General features: G+C 36.6%; 1 protein-coding gene and 1 long non-coding RNA gene across 2 annotated transcripts; both read right to left on the reverse strand.

The window, feature by feature from the left end:
- Positions 1-1,266: 1,266 nt before the first annotated feature.
- LOC127858119 (uncharacterized) lies at positions 1,267-27,924 on the reverse strand. Its single transcript, XM_052395013.1, has 10 exons — positions 27,846-27,924; positions 23,235-23,362; positions 17,109-17,593; positions 14,082-14,261; positions 13,308-13,430; positions 12,190-12,398; positions 11,475-11,570; positions 4,963-5,175; positions 3,153-3,221; positions 1,267-1,444 (listed from the first exon to the last, which is right to left on the reverse strand). The coding sequence occupies exons 1-10, from the start codon at positions 27,903-27,905 to the stop codon at positions 1,340-1,342; spliced, it is 1,668 nt and encodes a 555-aa protein (XP_052250973.1). The 5' UTR covers positions 27,906-27,924; the 3' UTR covers positions 1,267-1,339.
- LOC127858120 (uncharacterized) lies at positions 19,862-21,934 on the reverse strand. Its single transcript, XR_008038757.1, has 3 exons — positions 21,924-21,934; positions 21,441-21,555; positions 19,862-19,885 (listed from the first exon to the last, which is right to left on the reverse strand). It is a non-coding gene; the product is annotated as an uncharacterized LOC127858120 (long non-coding RNA).
- Positions 27,925-27,971: the final 47 nt, after the last annotated feature.

Here is a 27,971-nt window from a genome sequence, read left to right on the forward strand (position 1 = left end):
TACCAAAACAAGAGCACCGCATAACGGGTGCAACCCTCGGCTGTGAAAGCTTGTCAATTTTTTTGTTGTTGAGGTCACAGTGACCTTGAACTTTGACCTAGTGACCCAAAAATGGGTGTGGCGTGTAGAAGTCATCAATGTGCATGTACATATGAAGTTTCAAAGTTGTAGGCAGAAGCACTATGATGTTAGAGGCAAAGTTAAAGTTTTATATTAAAGGTCACAGTGACCTTGACCTTTGACCTAGTCATCCAAAAATGGGTGTGGCATGTAGAACTCATCTAGGTGCATGTACATATGAAGTTTCAAAGTTGTAGGTGAAAGCACTATGATGTCAGAGGCAAAGTTTAAGTTTTATATTAGAGGTCACAGTGACCTTGACCCTTGACCTAGTGACCCAAAAATGGGTGTGGCTTGAAGACTCATCAATGTGCATGTACATATGAAGTTTCAAAGTTGTAGGTGGAAGCACTTTAATTAAGTGCCAATGTAAAGGTTTTAGCACGACGTCCAGACGGTGTGGAGGCTATGACAATACCTCAGGTTTTCTCTGAAAACAGCCTAGCTAAAAATGACTTGTGAGAAGTTTAATATAATCTTAGTTGCGTTTTAGTTAAAAAAGATATTTCTTGTTAAATGCCATCTCCAACCTGAATTTCAACTTACATGCAAACCTTGACCGGGCAAAAGGGGTCATAATCCTGCTAAAAACTTGCCAATTATAGTTCTTGTTCAATAAATGAGCCATGCTCTGTGAAAAGGGGGTTTAATATATGTGCACAAAGAGTCGTCCAAGATTAGCCTGTGCAATTTGCACAGGCTAATCAGGGACAACACTTTCCGCTTTTATGATATATTTTGTTTATAGAGTATCTTCTTAGCAAAAATCAAGTTAGGTAAAAAGTGTCATCCCTGATTAGACTTAAGGCTGTACAGGCTTATATGGAGCAATACTTTACATACATGCATTAAACCCCCTTTTCACAAAGCATGGCTGAAACGTTCATTTAGATCTTTGGCACACATGTAACGTTTTCTGTCAATATCTGTAGTAAATATAGAGATATGGAGTATTTGCACTCAAACACAAACGTAATTGTTCAACGTACAAACGAGAGGCATAAGTCTGCTAACTTGAAGGTCAGACTTATGAATCTTGTTCAGGGACCTTTTGAACTGATGAGCAGCAAACATCATAAAACCTGAACAGACTGTGAGTGACTCGCAGATGGTTCTGGTTTTATGCTGTTTTCAGAGAGTCATGTCCAGTTTGAGTGGGAAACTAGTGTTATGCTGTTTGCTTAGAGCTGTTTTCACTATGTTTTCAAGCGGGATACTGTTAAGTCTTGGAAATCTCGTCAAGTATCAGTCGAGAGGCGAAGGCCACAGCAAACGCCAGCAGCACTGTGAGAATTGCACGGTAAGAGATGGACATGTTGAACACCTGAAATATCCAGAAATATATTTGTGATGCACTCCAGGATAATATGGCTTAATGCTAGTGCTTAAAGTGTTGTATCTGATTAGTCAGTCTGCATAGGCTAATAAGGAATGATACTTTCCCCTTTTATTGTATTTTTTGTTTGAAGGAAATCCCCTCTTATATAGCAAAACAATCAAGGCACAAAGTGTTGACTCTGAAAGCCTGTACATACTGCACAGCAGTCTAATCTGGGACAACACTCGCACATATGCGTCTAGCCCTGTTTTCTCAGAGTGAGGTTAAATGATTGAGTCGCGTTTTGAGAGAACTGGGCATAATGCATGTGCGTAAAGTGTCGTCCCAGAAAAGCCTGTGCGGACTGCATATGCTAATCTGGGACGACACTTTACGCATATGCATAAGGCTCTGTATTCTCAGAACAAGACTCATTTGTTTACAAAAAACCTCTTCCATTTAGAAAGTATGTATTCTTTATATAATGAACATTTATTTAATAACAAGAGGGACTTGAGGACCTAGGCTGCTCACCTAAGACAAGTTGGACTCACGATGTTCATGAAAATCGTCTGTACTTTGTGTGATAACAGTTGTTTTTATCAAGGTTTCTTACTCTGTATGATGGACATTTGATATGGCCTCAGACAGAACTAGAACAAAGTTTTACCTGTCAACACAAATAAAAACATCATAAGTAACCTATAGAGGGGCAATTTTGACCCCAAGGGCACAATTTAAACCAACTAAGTGGTGGACCACCAGATGGATAGTGTACTTTTATTGATTGAGGTTTAGAGAACAATATTTTTAAGTTAATTGTTTTGTATGCTTATATAAATACATAAATGAATTAACACCTGGAATGAGAATGTATCTATTACCTGAAACATGGCTTTATCAAATTTTCCACAAGAGAGATCTATCAGCCTGTACAGGAACATACTCCAGAAAGTCTGCTAAGCCTAACAAGTAAACCTTTTTACACTCAGATTTACAAACTAAGATATACAGATTTTTTTTTGAAAAAGGGAAATTACTTAATCAATTCTGCTAAAAAGTGATTTATGATACTTGAACCATCAGCACTTCAATACACAGACAGACCAAAATGGCCAGCTAGACATTTGTTTTTTTATTTAAAATTATCTCTGTTTAATCAGAAATTTAGGCATATAATTTCCGTCAATTAACTTTCTAAAACTTTTCCTGGCTGAGCTTTTTAATAAGCACTAAGGGCAAAGCTACGTGCCAGTAAGTGACAATTACTTCAGTTAAATGAGAGGTAGATAAATAATGACTGTAGAAATAACTTCATAACCATTCCAAAAAAAGTTATTTGTCCCGGCAAGAATTGAAACCGGGGATCCTCAGATTTGTAGTGCTGTAGTGTGTCAAATAAGCTACCTGAAGTTTTCACAAGAATTGCTTGATTTGTGGGCATGATTTTTTTTAGGCTTTTTGGTTTGACTAAGATGTATCAACTCAAATCCTCCAAGGTCAGTCCTAGGCCCCTCAGAGAAAAAAAGGTTTGGGCTTAGGGTTAGCTACCCTAGCCTGTGAAAATACCGCTGGCTGCAGAGATGTCAAACAACAGAGAGACAAGACACCTATTCCTTGGTATATGTCACAAATGGAACCATAGGCGAAGATCAGATGATGCATGTTGAAATTGCGGCTCTCTTGTTACCCCCAGGCCAAGGTCTAGACTCACCTGCATCTGAAGGGGCTGAGTATGCAGGAACCCCATCAAGTTGTAGCGGTCCTTGGTGGGGCAGATACACTGAAATACATCACATAGTGAGTGACATCAATCATACATCACAAAGTGAGTGACATCAATCATACATACAATAGTGAGTGATATCAATCATACAAATACACTGAAATACATCACATAGTAAGTGACATCAATCATACAAATACACTGAAATACATCACATAGTGAGTGCCATCAATCATACAAATACACTGAAATACATCACATAGTAAGTGACATCAATCATACATACAATAGTGAGTGATATCAATCATACAAATACACTGAAATACATTACATAGTGAGTTACATCCATCATACAAATACACTGAAATACATCAAATAGAAAGTGACATCAATCATACACATACATCACATAGTGAGTAACATCAATCATACAAATACACTGAAATACATCACATAGTGAGTGACATCAATCATACAAATACTGAAATACATCAAATAGTGAGTGACATCAATCATACAAATACATCACATAGCGAGTGACATCAATCATACAAATACACTGAAATACATCACATAGTGAGTGACATCAATCATACAAATACTGAAATACATCAAATAGTGAGTGACATCAATCATACAAATACTGAAATACATCAAATAGTGAGTGACATCAATCATACAAATACATCACATAGTGAGTGACATCAATCATACAAATACACAAACAACGGGTTAAAATTAAACCTACTGATTAAGCACGATCTAATGCTCCCCAGGCCAAACCAGGCACAAGAAACAATAGCATGGGCACCAAAAACATTTCAGAATTCAAGCTTCAAAGCCCTATATAGCCATACTTTGATCATTACAGGCCTTTGTTTCTTTGGCCTCAGGGTTAATATTATCCTTCTTTTTATATACGATCTACGTAGAAAACTGAGGAATTAATTTGTGTTGATTATGTGGGTTGACCAATCCACGAATTTACCAACGCAAATCAGATCGGAAAATGACCGATACATATTGTTTTTTTCCAAAATAAAAAATCCACTTATTGTGCCCTCAAAAAGTAATTTTTATGTTCATGCACATAATTATTAACGATATATCAGCTTAAGAAACTGTAAGGTTTAACAAACAGTGGCCCTTTGTTCCGATACTGCTTTGTCCCAAAAAAATTAAGATGAACATCTAACAATTTGACAGACAAACCAACCAACAGAATGACTCCAAAATGCACTACTCATACCAAGTTTTCATGTGGATAAAAATGTAATAAAGCCCTATTCTGATAATTCTCTGTCCGTAAGACATGAAGTTGACTAACCAAAAAACTGAATGACAAACTGATCAGGTGTATCCTCTTTTAAACTTCTTTTATCTGGCCCCATTAGACAGTTCTGTACCTTCATCATGCCCTGTCCCTCCCCATAGCCCCAGTTAGCAACACCCTGTATAAGGCACTTTCAAAACTGAGAAAAAATAACAAATTTTACGATTGCTCTGAAAAATTCCCTAAAGGAAAGTAAGTTACGTCCAAATGAACATTATCTGCACGTGAGAAAACAACGTAAGCACTCAAACTGAACTATACAGCATAGCAGCATGTGAAAGGATATTGAGATTGGTTTGTGTAATTAATTAAGAACCAAGCAATTAAGAAGACCAAAAATTCCCAATTTAAAGATTTCACAACGCAAACTTTCACTATTTTAGGGTTTTTAACCCTAATTTTTCCCAACTAACCCAGTACTGCATGGTCCTTATCACCATTTGGCAACAAAAAAATCAAGCTTACGCTTATCATGCTCTGCCCCTCCCCGTTGGCCTCTGCGTAGGCTGATCCAAGCACGAGAAGCAGAAGCATGGGCGCAAGGAACTCAATAATCTCGAGGATGCTGGGAGAGTGGCTGAGCCAATAGATGACGTAGTCTGCAGCCCAGATCAACACAAAGGCCATCCAGCTGGCTAGCCAACGCTGCAGGGACTGGGACACATAGCGCATACGACTCTGTAAGTGAAAGGAGCCTTGCTCTGGCAAAACAGGGCTTAATGCATACACATATGTAATTGAAGTGAAAACAAGAGTTCCGCGGTCGGAGATGACCGCATTGAAGCCGGATTTTTTATTTAAATGACAGGAAAGTACCTTTCGTGTTTTTGTCAATGCAATACTTAAATTACTGAAATATTGTTCAAAGGTCAAAATGAAATGTAAGTACTTTTCAAGGCATGAGCAAACCTTGTGTTATGTTTTGAATGCATGCATATACATGAACAACAATAACATTTAAGGTCACAAATATGAACTTGAATTGAAAATTAGGAAAGTTTGATCTTTGAAGCATACCAAAGTTATAACATGGAATAAGAACTTTAACATTTTTACCTACCAAAGTTATAAGAACTTTAACATTTTTACATTCAAGGTCACAGTGACCTTGACCTTAGAATGAATGACCTTGAAATGACCAGTGGTCATCTAAGTGTGCTTGCAAACCTTCATGTCAAGTTTGAAGACTCTATGTCCAAGCATACCAAAGTTATAACAATTTTAACATTTAAGGTCACAGTGACCTTGACCTTCAAATGAATGACATTGAAATGACCAGTGGTCATCTTCTAGTACTGGCCAATCTTTATTTCAAGTTTGAAGACTCTAGGTACAAGCATACCAAAGTTATAACATGAAATAAGAACTTTAACATTTTTACATTCAAGGTCACAGTGACCTTGACCTTCAAATGAATGACCTTGAAATGTCCAGTGGTTACTTACTAGTTCTGGCCAACCTTCATGTCAAGTTTCAAGACTCTAGGTCCAAGCATACCAAAGTTATAACAACTTTAACATTTTTACATTCAAGGTCACAGTGACCTTGACCTTCAAATGAATGACCTTGAAATGTCCAGTGGTTACTTACTAGTTCTGGCCAACCTTCATGTCAAGTTTCAAGACTCTAGGTCCAAGCATACCAAAGTTATAACAACTTTAACATTTTTATATTGAAGGTCACAGTGACCTTCACCTTCAAATGAATGACCTTGAAATGACCAGTGGTCATCTGTTAATCCTGGCCAACCTTCATGTCAAGTTTGAAGACTCTAGGTCCAAGCATACCAAAGTTATACCATGAAATAAGAACTTTAACATTTTTACATTCAAGGTCACAGTGACCTTGACCTTCAAATGAATGACCTTGAAATGACCAGTGGTTACTAACTAGTTATGGCCAACCTTCATGTCAAGTTTCAAGACTAGGTCCAAGCATACCAAAGTTATAAGAACTTTAACATTTTTTATATTGAAGGTCACAGTGACCTTGACCTTCAAATGAATGACCTTGAAATGACCAGTGGTCATCTGTTAATCCTGGCCAACCTTCATGTCAAGTTTGAAGACTCTAGGTCCAAGCATACCAAAGTTATACCATGAAATAAGAACTTTAACATTTTCGAGCACGCCGCCACCCCGCCCGCCCGCCCGCCCCCCCCGCCCGCCCGACAACATCAATCTATAAGCCGAGATTTTTTCGAAAAAAATCCGGCTAAAAAGGTAAGAAATAATGCATGTACAATTGCCTTGAGATATGAAACTGATTTTTCCCCATACAATTCTGTAAGTAAAGTAAACCTTGGTCTGAGATAACCAGTCTTAATGCATAAGTATGACTTATATAGCAAAACTATTTAAACATATTTTGTATTTGAGTAAAAACCAGTCGCGAAGATATCAGCCTCACTCTGGCTAACTAGCACTAACCTTGAGCCTCAATCTGGCTAACTAACACTAACCTTGAGCCTCAATCTGGCTAACTAACACTAACCTTGAGCCTCAATCTGGCTTACTAACACTTAACTTGAGCCTCAATCTGGCTAACAAACACTTAACTTGAGCCTCAATATGGCAAACTAACACTTAACTTGAGCCTCAATATGGCTAACTAACACTTAACTTGAGCCTTACTCTGGCTAACTAAAACTAAACTTGAGCCTTAATCTGGCTAACTAACACTAAACTTGAGCCTCAATCTGGCTAACTAACACTTAACTTGAGTCTCACTCTGGCTAACTAACACTTAACTTGAGTCTCACTCTGGCTAACTCACACTTAACTTGAGCCTCAATCTGGCTAACTAACACTTAACTTGAGTCTCACTCTGGCTAACTAACCCTTAACTTGAGCCTCAATCTGGCTAACTAACACTAAACTTGAGCCTCACTCTGGCTAACTAACACTTAACTTGAGCCTCAATCTGGCTAACTAACACTAAACTTGAGCCTCAATCTGGCTAAATAACACTAAACTTGAGCCTCAATCTGGCTAACAAAACTTGAACATCACTATGGCTAACTAACACTTAACTTGAGCCTCAATCTGGCTAACTAACACTAAACTTGAGCCTCACTCTGGCTAACTAACACTTAACTTGAGCCTCAATCTGGCTAACTAACACTTAACTTGAGTCTCACTCTGGCTAACTAACACTTAACTTGAGTCTCACTCAGGCTAACTAACACTAAACTTGAGCCTCACTCTGGCTAACTAACACTTAACTTGAACCTCAATCTGGTTAACTAACACTTAACTTGAGCCTTACTATGGCTAACTAACACTAAACTTGAGCCTCAATCTGGTTAACAACACTTAACTTGAGTCTCACTCTGGCTAACTAACACTTAACTTGAGCCTCAATCTGGCTAACTAACACTTAACTTGAGTCTCACTCTGGCTAACTAACACTTAACTTGAGTCTCACTCAGGCTAACTAACACTAAACTTGAGCCTCCCTCTGGCTAACTAACACTTAACTTGAACCTCAATCTGGTTAACTAACACTTAACTTGAGCCTCAATCTGGCTAACTAACACTAAACTTGAACCTCAATCTGGCTAACTAACACTAAACTTGAGCCTCAATCTGGCTAACTAACACTAAACTTGAGCCTCAATCTGGTTAACTAACACTTAACTTGAGTCTCACTCTGGCTAACTAACAATTAACTTGAGTCTCACTCTGGCTAACTAACACTAAACTTGAGCCTCACTCTGGCTAACAAACACTAAACTTGAACCTCAATCTGGTTAACTAACACTAAACTTGAGCCTCACTCTGGCTAACTAACACTAAACTTGAACCTCAATCTGGTTAACTAACACTTAACTTGAGCCTCACTCTGGCTAACTAACACTAAACTTGAACTTCAATCTGGTTAACTATCACTAAACTTGAGCCTCAATTAGGCTAACTAAACTTGAGCCTCAATCTGGCTAACTAACACTTAACTTGAGTCTCACTCTGGCTAACTAACCCTTAACTTGAGCCTCAATCTGGCTAACTAACACTAAACTTGAGCCTCACTCTGGCTAACTAACACTAAACTTGAGCCTCAATCTGGCTTACTAACACTAAACTTGAGCCTCAATCTGGCTAAATAACACTAAACTTGAGCCTCAATCTGGCTAACAAAACTTGAGCCTCACTATGGCTAACTAACACTTAACTTGAGCCTCAATCTGGCTAACTTACACTAAACTTGAGCCTCAATCTGGCTAACTAACACAACACTTGAGCCTCAATCTGGCTAAATAACACTAAACTTGAGCCTCAATCTGGCTAACAAAACTTGAGCCTCACTATGGCTAACTAACACTTAACTTGAGCCTCAATCTGGCTAAATAACACTAAACTTGAGCCTCAATCTGGTTAACAACACTTAACTTGAGTCTCACTCTGGCTAACAAAGACTTAACTTGAGCCTCAATCTGGCTAACTAACACTTAACTTGAGTCTCACTCTGGCTAACTAACACTTAACTTGAGTCTCACTCAGGCTAACTAACACTAAACTTGAGCCTCACTCTGGCTAACTAACACTAAACTTGAACCTCAATCTGGTTAACTAACACTTAACTTGAGCCTCAATCTGGCTAACTAACACTAAACTTGAACCTCAATCTGGCTAACTAACACTTAACTTGAGCCTTAATCTGGCTAACTAACACTAAACTTGAGCCTCAATCTGGCTAACTAAAACTAAACTTGAGCCTCAATCTGGCTAACTAACACTAAACTTGAGCCTCACTCTGGCTAACTAACACTAAACTTGAGTCTCACTCTGGCTAACTAACACTTAACTTGAGCCTCACTCTGGCTAACTAACACTAAACTTGAACCTCAATCTGGTTAACTAACACTAAACTTGAGCCTCACTCTGGCTAACTAACACTAAACTTGAACCTCAATCTGGTTAACTAACACTAAACTTGAGCCTCACTCTGGCTAACTAACACTAAACTTGAACCTCAATCTGGTTAACTAACACTAAACTTGAGCCTCAATTAGGCTAACTAAACTTGAGCCTAAATCTGGCTAACTAACACTAAACTTGAGCCTCAATCTGGCTAACTAACACTAAACTTGATCCTTAATCTGGCTAACTAAACTTGAGCCTCACTCTGGCTAACTAACACTTAACTTGAGCCTCACTCTGGCAAACTAAAACTAAACTTGAGCCTCAATCTGGCTAACTAACACTAAACTTTATTCTCAATCTGGCTAACTAACACTAAACTTGAGCCTCACTCTGGCTAACTAACACTAAACTTGAGCCTCACTCTGGCTAACTAACACTAAACTTGAGGCTCACTCTGGCTAACTAACACTACTCTTGAGTCTCAATCTGGCTAACTTACAATAAACTTGAGCCTCACTATGACTAACTAACACTTAACTTGAGCCTCACTCTGGCTAACTAACACTAAACTTGAGCCTCAATCTTGCTAACTAACACTTAACTTGAGCCTCAATCTGGCTAACTAAAACTAAACTTGAGTTTCACTTTGGCTAACTAAAACTAACATTGAGCCTCAATCTGGCTAACTAACACTTAACTTGAGCCTCAATCTGGCTAACTAACACTTAACTTGAGCCTCAATCTGGCTAAATAACACTTAACTTGAGCCTCAATCTCGCTAACTAACACTTAACTTGAGCCTCAATCTGGCTAACTAACACTAAACTTGAGCCTCAATCTGGCTAACTTACACTAAACTTGAGTCTCAATCTGGCTAACTAACACTTAACTTGAGCCTTAATCTGGCTAACTAACACTAAACTTGAGCCTCAATCTGGCTAACTAAAACTAAACTTGAGCCTCAATCTGGCTAACTAACACTAAACTTGAGCCTCAATCTGGCTAACTAACACTAAACTTGAGCCTCACTCTGGCTAACTAACACTAAACTTGAGCCTCAATCTGGCTAACTAACACTAAACTTGAGCTTCCCTCTGGCTAACTAACACTAAACTTGAGCCTCAATCTGGCTAACTAACACTAAACTTGAGCCTCAATCTGGCTAACTAAACTTGAGCCTCACTCTGGCTAACTAAAACTAAACTTGAGCCTCACTCTGGCTAACTAACACTAAACTTGAGCCTCAATCTGGCTAACTAACACTTAACTTGAGCCTCAATCTGGCTAACTAACACTAAACTTGAGCCTCAATCTGGCTAACTAAAACTAAACTTGAGCCTCAATCTGGGAATATCATGCAATATAACATTTTAGATAATACATTTCCGCATTTGAAATTTTTGTTTGTAAACTGGTTGAAATAATATATTAACTCTTTAATGCTTTAGTAATATGTTATATCCGTCCTAACAATCAATTTTCATCACAAATAAGTTAAATATGCAGTTGCCAAGATAAACTTTGACATATGGTTTGCCAAGAATCATTCATGAGGAGTTTGGTGAAATTCAGCCCAATCACTTAAGCAGATGTCATTTGAAAGAAAAAGTTTACACACAGCGGTACAAAATAATTCACTTAAGCTTACAATATTAAGCACATTGTGATTAGAAGCAAGCTTATTTGCAAAATATTGAGACTTGAAAATGCTGAAAATTTGAGACACTTTAAATTGCTGTCTTTTGCATAAACAATTTGCATTTGAGCTTTGGTTTGGGAAAACAAGGCTTTAATGTATGCTCTCAATAGATGTTTTTCCTTAAAGGAAGTTTCTTCTAAACAAAAATCCAATATAGGCAGAGAGTATCACACTGATAAGCCTGTGTGGAAAGAAGAGGCTTATCAGGGACGGTGCTTCACGCACATGCATTAAGCCCTGTTTTTCCAAATCAGAGCTATTTTTTCCCTACTGATTTCAAACCGTAGGATTTTTTCTTGAAAATATTGAATCATTAATGTCCACATATGTAATTACTTCTTACTGATACCTTACTGTAAGTAAATTTCAAACATTACAACTACATGGATATCCTCTCATATGTAACCACATCTTACTGATATTTTCCAGTAGCACAGTAAAAGCTCATCATCAGTCATAATCAGGGGTCCATCATCGTCCCGGGAGGTCTGGCTCTCCATGCTTGACTCAATCTATTCATTAACAAAAATTGTATTTACCCTTCACCATTCAGAAGCAAAGTGAAAATGGCTATGTGAAATCAGCATTAAATTAGAACAGCCTGTGATTACTCGCAGCCTGTTCAGGTTTAATGCTGTTTTCTGCTCATCAGTATCTAAGGTTGCAAATGAAGCCTTAAAAACTTGAATCTTGTAAGAAAGGTCTTTCAATAAATATATTTTTCTGAATGACTACAAATGCATGAAAATATTTATCTAAGTGGTAAAGAGTTAAGTAAACTGACAACAGATGGCAATAAATAGGGGATCTGCATTTATTAACACTGATCATGGCTTATTTAGCGTTTACAATTCAAGATCAACCACAAATTTACACTCATTTTATTTTGGGAGCTTTGGAAGAGGTTAATTGAAATGTTTTCAAAAGCTTTAGCAAGCATGCTGTCAAATTTGAAACTCTTATCATGTGTAACTGTTTGAAAATATTAACAAATTAAATTTGAAAATGGAATTGAACATCCTTTACATAGCTGAAATAATCTATTTACTTTTTGTTCTCCTCCATTCTCTTCTTTATAGACAATTATAATGCAGCTACATGTATCTACAGAGATGGTAATATGACAGATACCGATTCTGCAGGAGCATTATTTCTTGGTGCAGGCAGTAAGCTGTTGCCTTCAGGACCAAATGAAACCGGTTCATCTGGCTGTTCTGAGTTACCCCCTGTTTGTTCTTGAATGTTACTAGGGGCAACAGGCTGTTCCGATCTACTCCCACTTCCACGCATAATTTCATTCAGTATGTTATCTTGCTCTTCCATCAAAAACCACTCATGGTCTTTAAAAAACAGAAGTTAAAGTTAATAAATATACTGCTAAAAAAGGCATTAGAATCTCATGCAAACATAAATATAAACAAGCAAATTCGTTGAATTGATATCACGAAAAAAATCCATTTTGTGACAGACCAATAGATGTTTAGACCGACAGACTGATGGATAACGCGAATTCTATATCCCTCTACCTTTGGCAGGGGATAAAAAGAATAAAGATGCTGACTGTATGAGGGATTCACACTCCATTTATCTTCTGATTTTACAGTATAATGTAAATTTTCTGTCACCTGATATAATGATACAACCAAGACATATTCAATATATAAATATTACATGTCTGACAGGGTGACAGTAAATTTCTCAACTTGAGGAAATACTGTCAACCGAGACAAAGCCTTGGTTGATAGTATTTTTCCAAAAGTTTACCAATTTACTGTCACCCTGTCAGACATGTTATATTTAATATACCAAAAAAACTATTCAAACATTAACAATTTAAATGAACCATGAACAATTTTAATATTTAATAACTGTATTTAATTTCAGCAATGAACAACTATTAATATTTTGATAACATTAATAAAAGTACACTGGTTAACACAGTCAATTTCTTATCACAGAAAATACAAATTCAATAGTTAAACAGTATTAAGGATGTCTCTTAAAGTGTTTTCTAAGTCTATCAGTAACATAGTATTAACTTCAAACAATTTTCTTCAATGTTATTATTTCAAATGTCGATTATTTCGATTCTAACACGATTTCATTAATAAGTTATCCACAAGTGGAGGTGTCCCTACAAGTAATTACAGTACATACTGTTGAGTATGGTGGAGGTGTCCCTACTAGTAATTACAGTACATACTGTTGAGTATGGTGGAGGTGTCCCTACAAGTAATTACAGTACATACTGTTGAGTATGGTGGAGGTGTCCCTGTGGTATTGGCCCACCTTGGCCTTCAACAGTTTCTGTTTCCAGTACTTCTCATACTGGCGGCCGTCTTCCTCCAGGTCGCGCATGAACCGACGTATGCCTGGCCAAACAAGTGGACATGTATACAACCATGTAGTTTATTTTCCTTATAAGAAAAAATTTATGATTGAAAACTGTTGATGTTTATGATTGAAAACTGATCACTTAGCTTTTCAACTTTATTGAAAACTTTGTTATGATACATATAACTTTGATTAACCATTATGCAAGGTGACGTCTATGCATTAACAAATGCCAAGATAGGGCAATCCATGAATTGCAATCAATGGTATATCCTTTATATCATTTATTATCATTCAATGGGTCATTGTCGACCTGAAATGGCCAAAAGTCACCCTGGGGTGACTAGAAGCTGATTCATGTCACCCGGGGATGACTTCAAGCCGACACTAGTCACCCCCGGGTGACATGAAGCCGATTATTGTCACCGGGGGTAACATGAAGCCTATTCTTGTCACCCTAGGGTGACTTCAAGCCGACACTAGTCACCCCCGGGTGACATGAAGCCGATTATTGTCACCGGGGGTAACATGAAGCCTATTCTTGTCACCCGGGGATGACTTCAAGCTGATTCTAGTCACCCTCAAAATTAGCATAAAGTCACCCTCGGCAACAATTTCAGGTCCACAATGACTCTTTGAGCTTTATTATCATGGCAATAAAGATTATAACAAAATAAGTTGTTTCTAACCTATTGTGTGTGTCCTGCAGACTGAGAGAAGCACGCACCCTACCAGCATGTTCCAGGCCATAGCAAGCACAGAAAACACCACCCTACTGACATAGGTGGTGGTGCACACAATACTGTGAAGTGAAATAGTCTCACAGTAGTCTTGTGTATACAGCTCGTAGGAGCAATAAAGATTCAAGCCTGAAACAAATAAGCCAGGCTCTGGGAAAACTTGGCTTACTGCATTTGAGTAAAGTGTTGTACCAGATTAGCCTGTGCAGTCTACACAGGCTTATCGGGAATGTCACTTTATGCTTTTATATGAGGTCTCTTCTAAACAAAAAACCAGTGTAGGCAAAAAGTTTTGTTCCTGATAAGCCTGTGCAAACTGCACAGGCTAATCAAAGACAAAAATTAAGGCACAAGCTTAAATCCCCATTTTTACAGCCCAAGGATCACATTTATCATGAGAACATGGCACAGGGTAATATGGATAGACATAAGGAAGACAAGGGCTGTTTGTAAAACATGCATGCCCCCCATATGGGCTGTCAGTTGTAGTAGCAGCCATTGTGTGAATACTGTTTTTGTCACTGTTACCTTGACCTTTGACCTGAAAATCATTAGGGGTCATCTGCCAGTGATAATCAATGTACCTATGAAGTTTCATGATCCTAGGCCTATTTATTCTTGAGTTATCATCAGGAAACCATTTTACTGTTTTGAGTCACTGTGACCTTGACCTTTGACCTAGTGACCTGAATATCAATAGGGGTCATCTGCCAGTCATGATCAATCTACCTAAGAAGTTTCATGATCCTAGGCCTAAGCGTTCTTGAGTTATCATCCGGAAACCATTTTACTATTTCGAGTCACTGTGACCTTGACCTTTGACCTAGTGACCTGAAAATCAATAGGGGTCATCTAACAGTCATGATCTATGTACCTATGAAGTTTCATAATCCTAGGCCTAAGCGTTCTTGTGTAATCATCCGGAAACCATCTGGTGGACGGAAGGACGGACCAACCGACCGACTGACCTACCGACATGAGCAAAACAATATACCCCCTCTTCTTAGAAGGGGGGCATAAATATAAGAAAATGTATAAACTGCTGATTTAAGTGTACATGAAATAACTTTGCTGATGTAACCAAAAGACTTCGCTTACTGTGTAGAGGTAAACATTGATAATAAGCAATATTCCTAAACTAGAATTGGCACGGAAGAGGCCGATGCGTATGGGGCCATGCATAGTTGAGATTGACCGTATTGTCATAACAGATGTATCAATTTGAAGTAAATCGGTGTAGAAATGAAGAAGTTAATATAAAATAACCTAAACAAATGAGTAAAAATCTTTTGAACCAGAGGTAAGATCAAAATTTCAAATAGTGCACTGTTGCACATATGCTCATAGCTACCATGTGTGTAAGTTTCAAGGTTCTAGTGCTAAAAGTATAGGAGGAGATAGTGGCCAGGACGGATGGAAGGACAGACGGCGGAGATGACCACATAATCGATTTCAAAATCTAAACGCGGACCCTAAGTTCAAGGTCAAGGTAAAAGGGGTCAAAAATTGTATGCGCATGGAAAGGACCTGTCCAGATACACATGCATACCAAATATGAATGAAATATCTGAAGGGACACAGACGTTATGAGCTTTTTTGAATCGTGGTCGCAGAGTTCGACACCTGAATGCGGACCCAAAGTTAAAAATTTTCATGTGATGGAAGCTGTTATGCACACTATGTATGAGCCTTTTGGAGTCGCGGCCACAGATTTCGAAAAATGAACGCTGATCTCAAATTCAAGATCAAGGTCAAAGGGTCACAAATTGTATGCGCATAGAAAGGTGTTGTCCAGATACACTTGCATACCAAATATGAAAGCAATATCTGAAGGGACACAGTAGTTATGAGCCTTTTTCGAAGCGCGGTCGCATAGTTTGAAACCTGAACGCTGACCTAAAGTTCATGGTTGAGATCACAGGGGTAAAAAATTGTATGCGAATGGAAAGGTGTTGTCTAGATACACACGCATACCAAATATGAAAGCAATATCTGAAGGGACACAGTAGTTATGAGCCTTTTTTGAATCGAGGTCGCAGGAAAATCTCTGACCCGGCCCCACCCCAAAAACTTTTGACCCAGGGGTCAGATCAAAATTCCAAATAGTTCACAGTCGCACATATGCTCATAGCAACCATGTTTGTAAGTTTCAAGGTTTTTGTGCTAATCGTGTAGGAGAAGATAGTTGCACAGACGGACGGACAGACAGCGGAAATAACCACATAATCCCAACTTTTTTTTCTGAAAAACGTGGGGATAAAACCTAATTCAGTGTTCATAATTGAGAAACTTTCTTCCTTTGCTTTTTGGTCTATAAAGAACTGATTGCATAATAGTAACAACTGTGTATTTAAGTGTTGCATGATAATTTAAAGGGACTGTCAACCGCTATTAACGAAAAAAGAAAAGTTCTAAAATACCGTATTTTGTTACACTTATTTATCTTTATTGATTTAAATATCATGACTGGTATATAACGTTACTTGAAAAAAGTTGTTACGTTTTCATATATTCAGTATATTTGGTAATAAATTTTACTGGGTATGTCTACCAGGTAACTACCAGTCTACCAGTTAACTATAAATAACGCAAGTAGATTGATCATAATCGTCACATGGTAAACCCAGGAATGCAAATTGTGCATGCGTAGTATTGTATATATTACATATATGTAATGATAATTCTACTTGCGTTATTTATAGTGTGTATATCGTTATGTCACCTATTTTTGCGATGTACTTTCGATTTCACATTGCAAAATTTTAGTACAGAATATACTGAAAATATGAACTTTTTTCAAGTAATGTAATATACCAGTCGTGATATTTTTATTAATATAAACTAATTATTGTACAAAAATACGGTATTTTAAAACTTTTCTTTTTTCGTCAATCGCAATTGACAGTCCCTTTAACAATAAAATTCAATTAATAATATTACAATATGTATTCTATTTTACAATCAATACCAATCTACCTGTGAAACCCAGGCCCAGAATGTTCAACAGTAGGACTGTGCTGATACGTAGCAAGGTCCTGGAATGTGTCCGAACACTGGCCGCGAAATCCTCGTCACTAAACAGCCGCCCCGCCAGCCTGAACGAGTATATACCCAGACATAGCCAGGAAAAACCAATCAGCAAGGAAATGAAGCCAATTGAACCCGTAGTCTTAGAATTCTTGCTGGAAATGTCATAGGCTGTGTACAGCACTCCTAGGAAGGTATAACAAGCTGCTGATAAGACCGTTATGCCAAATACTGCTCTAGACAGGTATGGGTTTGGAAGATTTATTCCCAGAATGTGGACTATTATTACCCACAGCCAATGTGGAAGTCTCTTGGACTGCTTGATTTTTTGCTTTGAGATTTTTTTCTGAGATATTTTTATACTGTCTGCATCCGTTTCTATGGAGTCATAAAAATGCGGGGTGTTCATCATTTGAAGGTTTCGTACAGTTGGCCTGAAAAAAAATACCATATACAATAATAAAATATAAATGGTTTTATAAGCTAAGCCAAACTTATCTTGGCATTTTAAACCATTAAAAAACCAACAAAGATTCACACACTAAACTGGCAATAACTATGGGGCTTGTTTCAAGGTCAAATTTGGCATCTATTCTGTTAAATTACATTTCAAATATTTTATTTTATTTTCAATAATATTTGTAACAAGATTTATATTTTATTCAATTTTGTATCGCTATAAATGTACAAGGCCAATGAAGTTAAAATATACCGAACATTACTGGTTAAATCACAATTTGTACAAGTTAATACACCTGTACTGGTAAAAAACAAATTTGTTAAAGTACCATCATAATCTTCAACCAATGACAAATTAGACACATTAAGGTTTTGTTCACTTTTTTCTTGTAGTAATGGACATACAGCCTGTTGAAATCCTCCACCCATTTCAGCCACTGTTATAGATATTAATTAAGCAGTAATAAGGCTTAACAGCTATTACATAGAGGGCAGGTTAGGGATAAAATGCATTGATAAAACTAGTTACCGTAAATACATCAATAACACAACATTAACTCAAAAGTGTGTTTGTTTTTATTTGTTTATGTTTCCCCAAAAAGCCAATTGTGCTGTTCCTGACTCATAATGATACACATGATGTAATGAGAGCTTTTGGCAATTGACAAAATGACAACACAACATAGCAGAATATGAGTATTGAAGTTATTTATAACATGGTCGGTTATTATAACACAGGTTTGTGGCTTATATTGGCATTACAGTGAATGTTAATTGTATCATGACCAAAACTTAAAACTGGACATTCAAGTAAAGAATATTGTAATTTTGGTTTTAAATCATATAACAAACAATAAATTGAATTATATCAACTTTTTGAAGACTATACATCAATAATGTTTACAAAATTGCTCATATTTTTAAAGTGAGGCAAAAAATATATTAAATGGTGAAAAAGGGTGGCGAAAAATAATTTTAACCTAGCGAGAGCCCTGATACTGTGTACCTTCCAAAGGCATTACTGTTTATCTGACTGAGACATTACTGTTACCCGACAGAGGCATTACTGTTTACATGACAGAGACATTACTGTTTACCTGACGTAGGCAAAACTGTTAACCTAACAGAGACAATACTGCTTACCTGATAGAAACATTATTGTTTACCTGACTGAGACATTACTGTTTACCTGACAGAGGCATTACTGTTTACCTGATAGAGACATTACGGTTTACCTGACTGAGACATTACTGTTTACCTAACAGAGACATTACTGTTTACCTGATAGAGACATAACTGTTTACCTGATAGAGGCATTACTGTTTACCTGATAGAGGCATTACTGTTTATCTGATAGAGACATTACTGTTTACCTCAGAGACATTACTGTTTACCTGATAGAGACATTACTGTTTACCTGATAGAGACATTACTGTTTATCTGACAGAGGCATTGCTGTTAACCTAACAGAGACATTTCTGTTTACCTGAGATGCAATACTGTTTACATCACAAGTGATATTACTGTTTATCTGACAGAGACATTACTGTTTACCTGACAGAGGCATTACTGTTAACCTGACTAAGACATTTGTATTACCTGACTGAGACATTTCTGTTTACCTGACAGAGACATTACTGTCTACCTGACTATGGCATTACTGTTTACCTGATAGATGCATTACTGCTAACCTGAGAGAGACATTACTGTTAACCTGATAGAGGCATACCTGTCTACCTGACTGAGACATTCCTGTTTATCTGATGGAGGCATTACTGTTTACCTGATAGGGACATTAATGTTTACCTGATAGAGGCAAAACTGTCCACCTGACTGAGACATTCCTGTTTACCTGATAGAGGCATTACTGTTTACCTGATAGAGACATTACTGTTTACCTGATAGAGGCAAAACTGTTTACCTGACAGAGGGCATTACTGTTTACCTGACTGAGGCATAACTGTTTACCTGATAGAGACATTACTGTTTACCTGATAGAGACATTACTGTTTACCTGATAGAGACATTACTGTTTACCTGATATAACCATTACTGTTTACCTGACAGAGTACTTATTGTTTACCTGATAGGGACATTTCTGTTTACCTGACTGAGAGATTACTGTTTACCTGATAGAGACATTACTGTTTACCTTACTATGGCATTACTGTTTACCTGATAGATGCATTATTGTTAACCTGAGAGAGACATTACTGTTAACCTGATAGAGGCATACCTGTCTACCTGACTGAGACATTCCTGTTTACCTGATAGAGGCATTACTGTTTACCTGATAGAGACATTACTGTTTACCTGATAGAGGCAAAACTGTTTACCTGACAGAGGGCATTACTGTTTACCTGACTGAGGCATAACTGTTTACCTGATAGAGACATTACTGTTTACCTGATAGAGACATTACTGTTTACCTGATAGAGACATTACTGTTTACCTGATATAACCATTACTGTTTACCTGACAGAGTACTTATTGTTTACCTGATAGGGAAATTTCTGTTTACCTGACTGAGAGATTACTGTTTACCTGATAGAGACATTACTGTTTACCTGACAGAGACGATACTGTTTACCTGATAGAGGCATAACTGTTTACCTGATAGAGACATTACTGTTGACCTGACTGAGACATTCCTGTTAACCTGACTGAGACATTCCTGTTTACCTGAAAGAGATATAACTGTTTACCTGATGGAGACATTACTGTTTACCTGACTGGGACATTCCTGTTTACCTGATAGACATTACTATTTACCTGATAGAGGCATTACTGTTTACCTGATAGAGACATTACTGTTTACCTGATAGAGGCATAACTGTTTAACTGACAGAGACATTCCTGTTTACATGATAGAGACATTACTGTTTACCTAACAGAGAAATGTCTGTTTACCTGACAGAGACATTACTGTTTACCTCAGAGGCATTACTGTTTACCTTATAGAGACATTACTGTTTACCTGATAGAGACATTACTGTTTACCTGATAGAGGCATTACTGTTTACCTGATACAGACATTACTGTTTACCTGATAGAGACATTACTGTTTACCTGATAGAGGCATAACTGTTTACCTGACAGACGCATTATTGTTTACCTGAAAGAGACATTACTGTTTACCTGATAGAGGCATTACTGCTTACCTGACTGAGACATTACTGTTTATCTCAGAGGCATTACTGTTTACCTGATAGAGACATTACTGTTTACCTGATAGAGACATTACTGTTTACCTGATAGAGGCATTACTGTTTTCCTAACAGAGAAATTACTGTTTACCTGACAGAGACATTACTGTTTGCCTCAGAGGCATTACTGTTTACCTGATAGAGACATTACTGTTTACCTGACTGAGACATTACTGTTTACCTGATAGAGGCATTACTGTTTACCTGATAGAGACATTACTGTTTACCTGATAGAGACATTACTGTTTATCTGATAGAGGCATAACTGTTTACCTGACAGACACATTATGGTTTACCTGATAGAGACATTACTGTTTACCTGATAGAGGCATTACTGTTTACCTGACTGAGATATTACTGTTTACCTCAGAGGCATTACTGGTTACCTGACAGAGACATTACTGTCTACCTGACTGAGGCATTACTGTTTACCTGATAGAGGCATTACTGTTAACCTGATAGAGACATTACTGTTAACCTGATAGAGGCATACCTGTCTACCTGACTGAGACAATCCTGTTTGCCTGATGGAGGCATTACTGCTTACCTGATAGAGACATTACTGTTTACCTGATAGAGGCAAAACTGTCCACCTGACTGAGACATTCCTGTTCACCTGATAGAGGCATTACTGTTTACCTGATAGAGACATTACTGTTTACCTGATAGAGGCAAAACTGTTTACCTGACAGAGGCATTACTGTTTACCTGACTGAGGCATTACTGTTTACCTGATAGAGACATTACTATTTACCTGATAGAGACATTACTGTTTACCTGATAGAGACATAACTGTTTACCTGATATAACCATTACTGTTTACCTGACAGAGTACTTATTGTTTACCTGATAGGGACATTTCTGTTCACCTGACTGAGAGATAACTGTTAACCTGATAGAGACATTACTGTTTACCTGACAGAGACAATACTGTTTACCTGATAGAGGCATTACTGTTTACCTGATAGAGACATTACTGTCTACCTGACTGAGACATTCCTGTTTATCTGACTGAGACATTCCTGTTTACCTGATAGAGATATTATTGTTTACCTGATGGAGACATTACTGTTTACCTGACTGGGACATTCCTGTTTACCTGATAGACATTACTGTTTTCTTGATAGAGGCATTACTGTTTACCTGATAGAGACATTACTGTTTACCTGATAGAGGCATAACTGTTTAACTGACAGAGACATTCCTGTTTACATGATAGAGACATTAATGATTACCTAACAGAGAAATGTTAGAAATGACAGAGACATTACTGTTTACCTCAGAGGCATTACTGTTTATCTGATAGAGACATTACTGTTTACCTGATAGAGGCATTACTGTTCAACTGATACAGACATTACTGTTTACCTGATACAGACATTACTGTTTACCTAATAGAGGCATAACTGTTTACCTGCCAGACGCATTATTGTTTACCTGAAAGAGACATTACTGTTTACCTGATAGAGGCATTACTGCTTACCTGACTGAGACATTACTGTTTACCTCAGAGGCATTACTGTTTACCTGATAGAGACATTACTGTTTACCTGATAGAGACATTACTGTTTACCTGATAGAGACATTACTGTTTACCTAACAGAGAAATTACTGTTTACCTGACAGAGACATTACTGTTTACCTCAGAGGCATTATTGTTTACCTGATAGAGATATTACTGTTTACCTGATAGAGACATTACTGTTTACCTGATAGAGGCATTACTGTTTACCTGATAGAGACATTACTGTTTACCTGATAGAGACATTACTAATAACCTGATAGAGGCATAACTGTTTACCTGACAGACGCATTATGGTTTACCTGATAGAGACATTACTGTTTACCTGATAGAGGCATTACTGTTTACCTGACTGAGACATTACTGTTTACCTCAGAGGCATTACCGTTTACCTGATAGAGACATTACTGTTTACCTGATAGAGGCATTACTGTTTACCTGATAGAGACATTACTGTTTACCTGATAGAGGCATAACTGCTTACCTTACATGGGCATTACTGTTTACCTGATAGAGACATTACTGTTAACCTGATAGAGGCATTACTGTTTACCTGATAGAGGCATTACTGTTTACATCAGAGGCATTACTGTTTACCTGACTGAGACATCACTGTTTAGCGGACAGAGACATCACTGCGTTTCGCATGATTTTTTCCCCCATATTCTGGCATTTCGCGTGATTTTTTCCCCTCAAAAAAGGCCAGACCCTTTCCCCAAAATCAGATAAAAAACCCATGTTTTTTACCTGACAGAGACATTACTGTTTACCTGACAGAAACATTACTGTTTACCTAACAGGATGACTGTTAACATGCCATTGGCATTAGTGTTTACCTAAAATAGGAAAGTTTACTGTTTAACTTACATATTCTTTATGACTGTTTACCTGACAGAAGCATTGTGACTGGCACGCAGGTCAGTAGGGACCCTGGGTCGAGGCTGGTTTCCACGATGACCATGGTTATCTGATCCACCCCTGTCTCGTGCTACATTCTCCATTTCCTCTTGAATAGACTAGAAAACAGGAATTACATCAACAACAGGTTTTGCATGGCTTGTCCTACTATTTTGGATGGAAAAAAAGTAATAAATTAAAACAACTTGCGTGATATGGCGTGCTTGAACAATTATTGTATTTATCAAAGTTTTGAAGACTTTGACAGTTCACTAAAACGTGTAAGCTTTTGCACTCAACAAAGTAGAGTATTGCACATTTCTAAATATGCTAAAAAAAGATAATCAATTTTTGGAAATTAATCATGATACATACACTATGTACAGTGATTTTTTTTTGCTAAAAATTACCGCCTATTTTCGGCTGCTTCCCAATCGCAAAAATCAACATTGTTTTCCAAAAAGCTGACCAAAATTTCACAACAAAAGCCCAATTTAAAAATAATATTTTTTAAGAAAGAAGTCTCTTATGATTTCTTAACTCTAGATCTCAACTTTTTATTTAAACATCCTTCAAAATATATAACTTTAATTAAGTCCTTTTCACGATTTTTTTTTTCCAAAATTTGACACTTATATCAATTAAAACAATCCCAATTTGACCAGACTGGTTGTCCCGAAATGGCTAGAAAACCCCCTGAACATGCACTTAAAAACAATTTTAATTATGTTACTTATACGGGCAAAAGCCTGCGTAGCGGGCGTTGACCGTTCATACATATGGAAATTTAGACCAAAAAAAAAGACAAGGGATGCATCTGAAAAAAAATTGACACGCGACATATGTTTTCGCGATGCAATTACCTCCCTTGTATACTTATCTTGTCCATGTTCGCCTCCGTTTGTTTAGTTGCAAATTTATTTCATTCTATAAATTCAACATCTTAATGTTATTATTATCCTCACAAATCAATAAATAAAACTGTTTAAACAATTGATTCGCTGAATTCATGAACATCGGCGTTGATTTCAAGCTCTCAAATTTTAAGGGGAGCTTACCACTGCGCATACAGCGTCCAGTGTTTACTTGTCAGAATTCGTGACGCATTTTCCATTCGCTCTCAGACAGCAGTTTTTACATGTGATCATGGGCAATATTCTGGTGAGTTGTGGTTGTTATCCATCAGAAACACATTTATTCACAAAATGTAACGTTACTCTGATTTAACTTTTTAGTCTTTTAGCTTATTTTAAATGTATTTACACCGCGTCTGCTCGCAACTGGCGGATATCCCAAAATATATTACTATCACTATATTAAGTTAAGGCCTTAAACCACAAAATCTAATACTGTTGGATTTTCGTACCAAAAACATTTTGTAACAAATCCCCCAAATTTGAAATCAAAAACAAAACCGAGACATTTATAAATTGTGCATCATTTATCAAATTTTAAGATATTTGTTGGTTTTCCGTTTTTTAGAAGCTGTTCTGCCAAGGCAAGAGCTGGGCATCACACAAGCCCTTCTATTGAGCAACACTGACAGTTTTGGTTTCCAGAAATCAACAAAGGAGGGATTCTATCAACGTTTCCAAGCTATACACACAGTTATTAGCTGTGGTGATCTTCTTTATTGGTTCTGTTGATTTACTTGGATGGAATGTGTGTGAACTTTTATAGAACTTTGAAAAGTCTATATCTGTCTATCTATAAACAAAAATCAGCTATGGCATTATACGATCAGATGTGCAAACATCGTCAAAGGGTTGTATAATAAACATTTTGAAGGCAATTATGCTGAAGAAATATGAAGGTTCTGTATATAGACGAGTGTCTGCCAATACATATCAAACTAGTAGATCTAATACAAAACTTACCACAAGTATGTAAAAGCACTAAGTACCTGTTGTGATCATTCTTAATAAGATAGTGTAATTCTAAACAGTAGGAAAAAGTTTGTTTAGTTAATGCATAATGCCATTAATATGATTTCCTTTCTATTCAAGTGTAATTAATCAATTGGTTGTTTCTTATTGTTCCATGATAAATGTTTTATGCACTAGTAAAAAACCGGCATTGTAAATTTGGTTAAAGGCAATAAAATGTTACTTCATTGATTCCACAGTTTTTCAATAGATAAAATCACATTGAAATTTCATATATGTAAATATTCATGTAAGTTGATGACAGTGTTTTAGTATTACTTATTATGTAACTATTATTTTATGTGATGTGAAGTCTTTTGTATCTCCACACTATACCTCATACCTTTTTATATATGTACTGAATATATATATATACATGTACTAACATCATGTACATGCTTCTGCTAGAGTCTTAGCCAAGAAAGACAATGACATATAAATAAGCTCATATGATTACTGATAATCTATGTTTTATTGTATGTGTTATTTGAATGTTTAAATAAAAAAACATGGATGATATAACATTATGTTTATTTGCATTCAAATTTAAACTATACAGCTACAAATTAAGTGTATGCAGTTTACACTCTGATTTATGAATTACTACAAAATGGCTAGTGTTTTAGTGGCGACAAAATAAAAACTATTCGCCAATAGTTTGCAAAAGAAAATTAGAACCTTGCAAGATACCTGTATTTATGAACTATTTTAATTGCAAAACAAGTATGCTGTCTATCTATTGCACATAATTATGCATTGATAATATAATAAAAATACTGTCAACCAAAATTGATTTGACACGTCACATTATTTTGATTATGTTAAAAAAGTGTATGCTTAAATCAACTGCTTTAGCAAGCTTAACTTGAATTGAGACATTTGATGAAACAAACTGTTTCCTGGGTAGAACCAGTACTTATATAGTGTCTTTAAGGTGTTCTAAAGAACGCTCCCATATAAGGGATCAATACAGAGGCCTCCCAGTGACTTAGCAGACACAATATCCACTATACCGCAGCCATCGAACCAGTTTTAAATTCCTGCGGCTAGAAAACACACAAAATTATAAGATGCTAGATCTTAAAGCTAGGAACATGTTACTCATTTGAAGATTGAATTTTTTGGATGCATTAGTTTATTATTGAAACAACTTTAATATTTTGAACACAATTATGTCCATATATTTACCAAAAAAACATGGTTACCGTAATAACTCTATGTTTACAGACATTTAAAAATAATTAATTATGTTCGTGTCTGAAAACTTAGATACGAAATATATTCACACAAAAAAAGGTGTCTGAAAACTTAGAGTCGAAAATTGAAGTGTCCGAAAATAGCGTCAATTGTATCAACGACTACCGGTAATATACCATGCTGTATAATATAAATTACAGTTATATATGTTTTCATTGCATTTTAAATGCTTAATTTATTTAACAGAAAGTTACTACAAGGTTGTACTTTGACCAACGATTTCAAAGATGAGAATATGATGTACCGATACTCGCTAGTATGAACCTGTTATAAACGCAATAAAAAAACAAACTATAAATTCTTTGTTTGTTCATTTTCGATAGTTGTTGTCTAACACCTTCAATTGTTCTAAAACTTGCAATAGGGTGCATCACACTTTGAAGCATTTAGTATTTGTCACAGTTATTTTACTGAGAAGGGGTAGTACCATTGTGGTAGATAATTGAACTGTTAATTTGCACTACCCCTGGTAATTGTCATAATGCTTATGCTATCGGGCGAAACCATTGTTCAATGCCGGTTTTCAAGGTTATTTAGCCAATAACGCAAATGTAATGTAATGTTGCCCTCAGGCATGCACCTGCCATGTTTTATGATGTTAATCTGGTTGTAAAACCCCATGATCGAAGTGTCATTAGATATCGAAAACAGAACCGAAATTTGGTAAAATAGCGCTGTAAAATATACAGTCCGAAAACTTAGAGACATTAATTATAGACGAAAACTTGTGTGTCTGAAAATAAAGAGTCACGAAAAAAATAATTATTTTTGCAAAATAAAGGGGCGTCAGAAAACTTAGTGTCAGAAAACATAGAGTAATTACGGTATCAAAAAAAGCTTTTGCCTGTAAATTAGGTAGTTCCTATAATCATATTTATAATGCATACTTTTTTCCAATTTCATGGTTTATCACACTATTTTTCCCAATTCCATGGTATTGTGCTAATTTTCCCATTCAAATGACACAGGCTGTAACAAATAAAAGCAAAAAAAATCACTGACGCAAGATAGATATTTTGTCTCATCTACGAGACACATTGACTGTCTCCGGAAATGTGGTGTAACAGATTCAATTGCATGGTCAATGCTAAACTTCCGTTTTTGGTTTGATAAACAGTGTTTATCAAGTTTTGTTTTCCACATTTATCCACAGAGGAAATACAAATTGATGTTGACACTTAGAGGAATTGTGTTTCTTACATTACACTACAGGTACTGTATACGGCTGATAGAACTTGATTGTATAGACATATGTGACACCTTTTGTTTCAAATGGTTTTTGTCCTACATGAGAAAAACCCTTGAGCTGTACGTTTGTACTCATAAAAGCTTAAAGTATTAAAGAAAACTGTGTATCAAGGAACTGCATAATGTAACTAGGAAATATCCGGAAGTGATATCCGAATTTCAATACACTTACTTGATGTTGGATGTTAAGAACATCCGCACGTATAATCGAAGATGTATCAAAATCCGCCATGATGGTTTTTGATTGCTTTAGCTTAGGGGGCAGGGGATATATTTTTGACCAAATTTCGAGTTCCGA

Source organism: Dreissena polymorpha, chromosome 14 (genome assembly GCF_020536995.1).
Source record: "Dreissena polymorpha isolate Duluth1 chromosome 14, UMN_Dpol_1.0, whole genome shotgun sequence".
NCBI classification, from domain to species: Eukaryota; Metazoa; Mollusca; class Bivalvia; order Myida; family Dreissenidae; genus Dreissena; species Dreissena polymorpha.

Excerpts from the sequence above, each read along its gene's own strand:
- LOC127858119 (XM_052395013.1), bottom strand. The coding sequence starts at position 27,905 with ATGGCGGATTTTGATACATCTTCGATTATACGTGCGGATGTTCTTAAC. Across the intron at positions 17,594-23,234 it reads AGTCACAATGCTTCTGTCAG|GCCAACTGTACGAAACCTTC; the intron begins GTAAACAGTCAT and ends ATTTTTTTTCAG. Across the intron at positions 5,176-11,474 it reads TGTGCTACTGGAAAATATCA|AGTCGTATGCGCTATGTGTC; the intron begins GTAAGATGTGGT and ends TTTCACTTACAG.